Source organism: Drosophila virilis, chromosome 3, assembly GCF_030788295.1.
Source record: "Drosophila virilis strain 15010-1051.87 chromosome 3, Dvir_AGI_RSII-ME, whole genome shotgun sequence".
NCBI classification, from domain to species: Eukaryota; Metazoa; Arthropoda; class Insecta; order Diptera; family Drosophilidae; genus Drosophila; species Drosophila virilis.
The window spans coordinates 11,927,823-11,929,814 of NC_091545.1; the positions used below are offsets into that span (position 1 = coordinate 11,927,823).

Below are 1,992 nucleotides of genomic sequence, written 5' to 3' on the forward strand. Positions count from 1 at the left end.
TTACATATTTCTATTTTTATTTTATTTCTATTTTTCTACGCTTTTTTTTTTTTTGCTGCCCGAGCAGTCTTTTATTATTTTCTGCCTGCTTCGCTTTATTTCGCCCACTTTTTTTTTGGATTTTGCCTTTTTTCGAAATTTTTTGGTTGCTTGAATTTTATTACTTTACGTTTAAGTGGGTTTTTCTAGCAGAGCTGTAGATGGGGTAAGAGAGATACAGAGAAAGGGAGGGAACTTGGAGTTTTCTTTCTCTTTTGTTTTCGACTCTCAAATGCATTTTTCTTTTTGTGGTGCCCTAAATGGAAAAGTTTGAGACGATTTTTCGCGTCTCCACCCAATCCTGACACTCAACCAGCTGAAGCAAAATATTGATTGTGGAAATTATAAAGACTTTTATTCAACAAATAAGGCGAGCAAAAAACAACAAGTTAATGAAATGAGCATGAGATGAGGCAGAATGAGACTTGAGCTTATCACGAATTGTGGAAACTTTTTTACCAGCTGCCGCCGCCCTGCGAGGACCAGCCGCCGCCGTTGCCACCTTGAGAGGACCAGCCATCGCTGGCAGGAGCCCCCGATGACCATCCGCCGCCTGAAGAAACGCCCGCTGACCAGCCGCCGCCAGCTGCACCGCCAGTAGACCAACCGCCGCCGCCTGCACCACCAGCGGAATAACCGCCGCCGCCCGCACCACCTGCTGACCAGCCAGAGGCATCACCAGAGCCAGCATCTGAGCTGCTTTCCGAGATGATTTTGATGATTTTGACAGCTGTGGTGGCATCGTTACCACCAGATGACCAGCCCGAAGAGCCTGAACCGCCAGCGGACCAGCCAGAGCCGCCGCCTCCGCCACCACCTGCTGACCAGCCACCACCTGCGCCAGCTCCATAGCCACCATCTGAAGACTGCTGCGAGATAATCTTGATAATCTTGACCTCTTGCCCTTGAGAGCCGCCATAGCCGCCGCCTGAGGCGCCACCATATCCGCCGCCGCCTCCCGCTGACCAACCGCCGCCTCCAGCTCCGCCTGCTTGCCAACCGGCTCCGCCACCACCGCCGCCAGCTTGCCAGCCGCCCTGGGAAGGTGCCGATTCATGAATCACTTTGATAACTTTGACCTCGGGTGCAGGTCCTGAGTCGCCATGCCCATGTCCGTGTCCACCGCCGCCGCCGCCACCGCCACCGCCAATGTAACCCGCATTGGCAACTGCGCCCAGCGCCAACAAACAGAGGAAGACTTTCATTTTGAGCGTGGATCTGTTTGAAATGAGCTAAAGAGCTGAACTGATGCCATTGCCAGGTGAATCGACAGCTTTTATAGAGCGTGTGATTATGCGTTCCTCTGGCCTTGGCGCAACACCTCCAGCCGCCCCCTAAACGCCAGCTGCCGCCGGAAACAAACGCGCCAAGTGCAGCCACCACCAACAACAACAACAACAACAACAACAAGCGCCGGCGGCGTCATCGTCATCGTCAACGTCAACGGAGTCTGTAACTAACTCATAGTGTTTGTCAACTGGGCGCTCAAGTGGCCACCAGGCATTGGCAAAGCGAAAGCGTCGCCCTCGGAGAGATGCTCTTGATGATTATGTAGTCACATCCATAAAGAGTCAATTGTTGTGGCTCCATTTGCACGAATTGTTACGATTTTTGTTCGGTTTTGATAGTGGGTTTGGGGCTCAAGTTTGGGTTTGCTTGATTATGTCATTCAATTGGTCCAAAATCATGACGAGATGCGTATTGCAGCTCGGAGAGGTCAGCTAATGTGAGTAGCTGGGCTATGTTTAAAGAGGGAATAAGATCAAGCTGCTTTAAAGGAACACCAACATATAGGCTGGACTGCCAGTCGTACAATAAAATTGTGATTGGTTGAGGGCAGGGTTCGAACATTCGATACTCTTTGCTATAACTTATCGATTATTCTTGCTGGTGCCAAATCATATCGCAATTCCGAAGCTCTTACAAACTCGTAAAATCTTGAACCTTGTGAGG

The 1,992-nt window shown here is 50.4% G+C and overlaps 1 protein-coding gene across 1 annotated transcript; it reads right to left on the reverse strand.

The window, feature by feature from the left end:
- Positions 1–372: 372 nt before the first annotated feature.
- On the reverse strand, positions 373–1,276 carry LOC6622487 (uncharacterized). Its single transcript, XM_002047193.3, has one exon. It carries the CDS (start codon positions 1,242–1,244, stop codon positions 495–497), a length of 750 nt encoding a protein of 249 aa, XP_002047229.1. The 5' UTR covers positions 1,245–1,276; the 3' UTR covers positions 373–494.
- Positions 1,277–1,992: the final 716 nt, after the last annotated feature.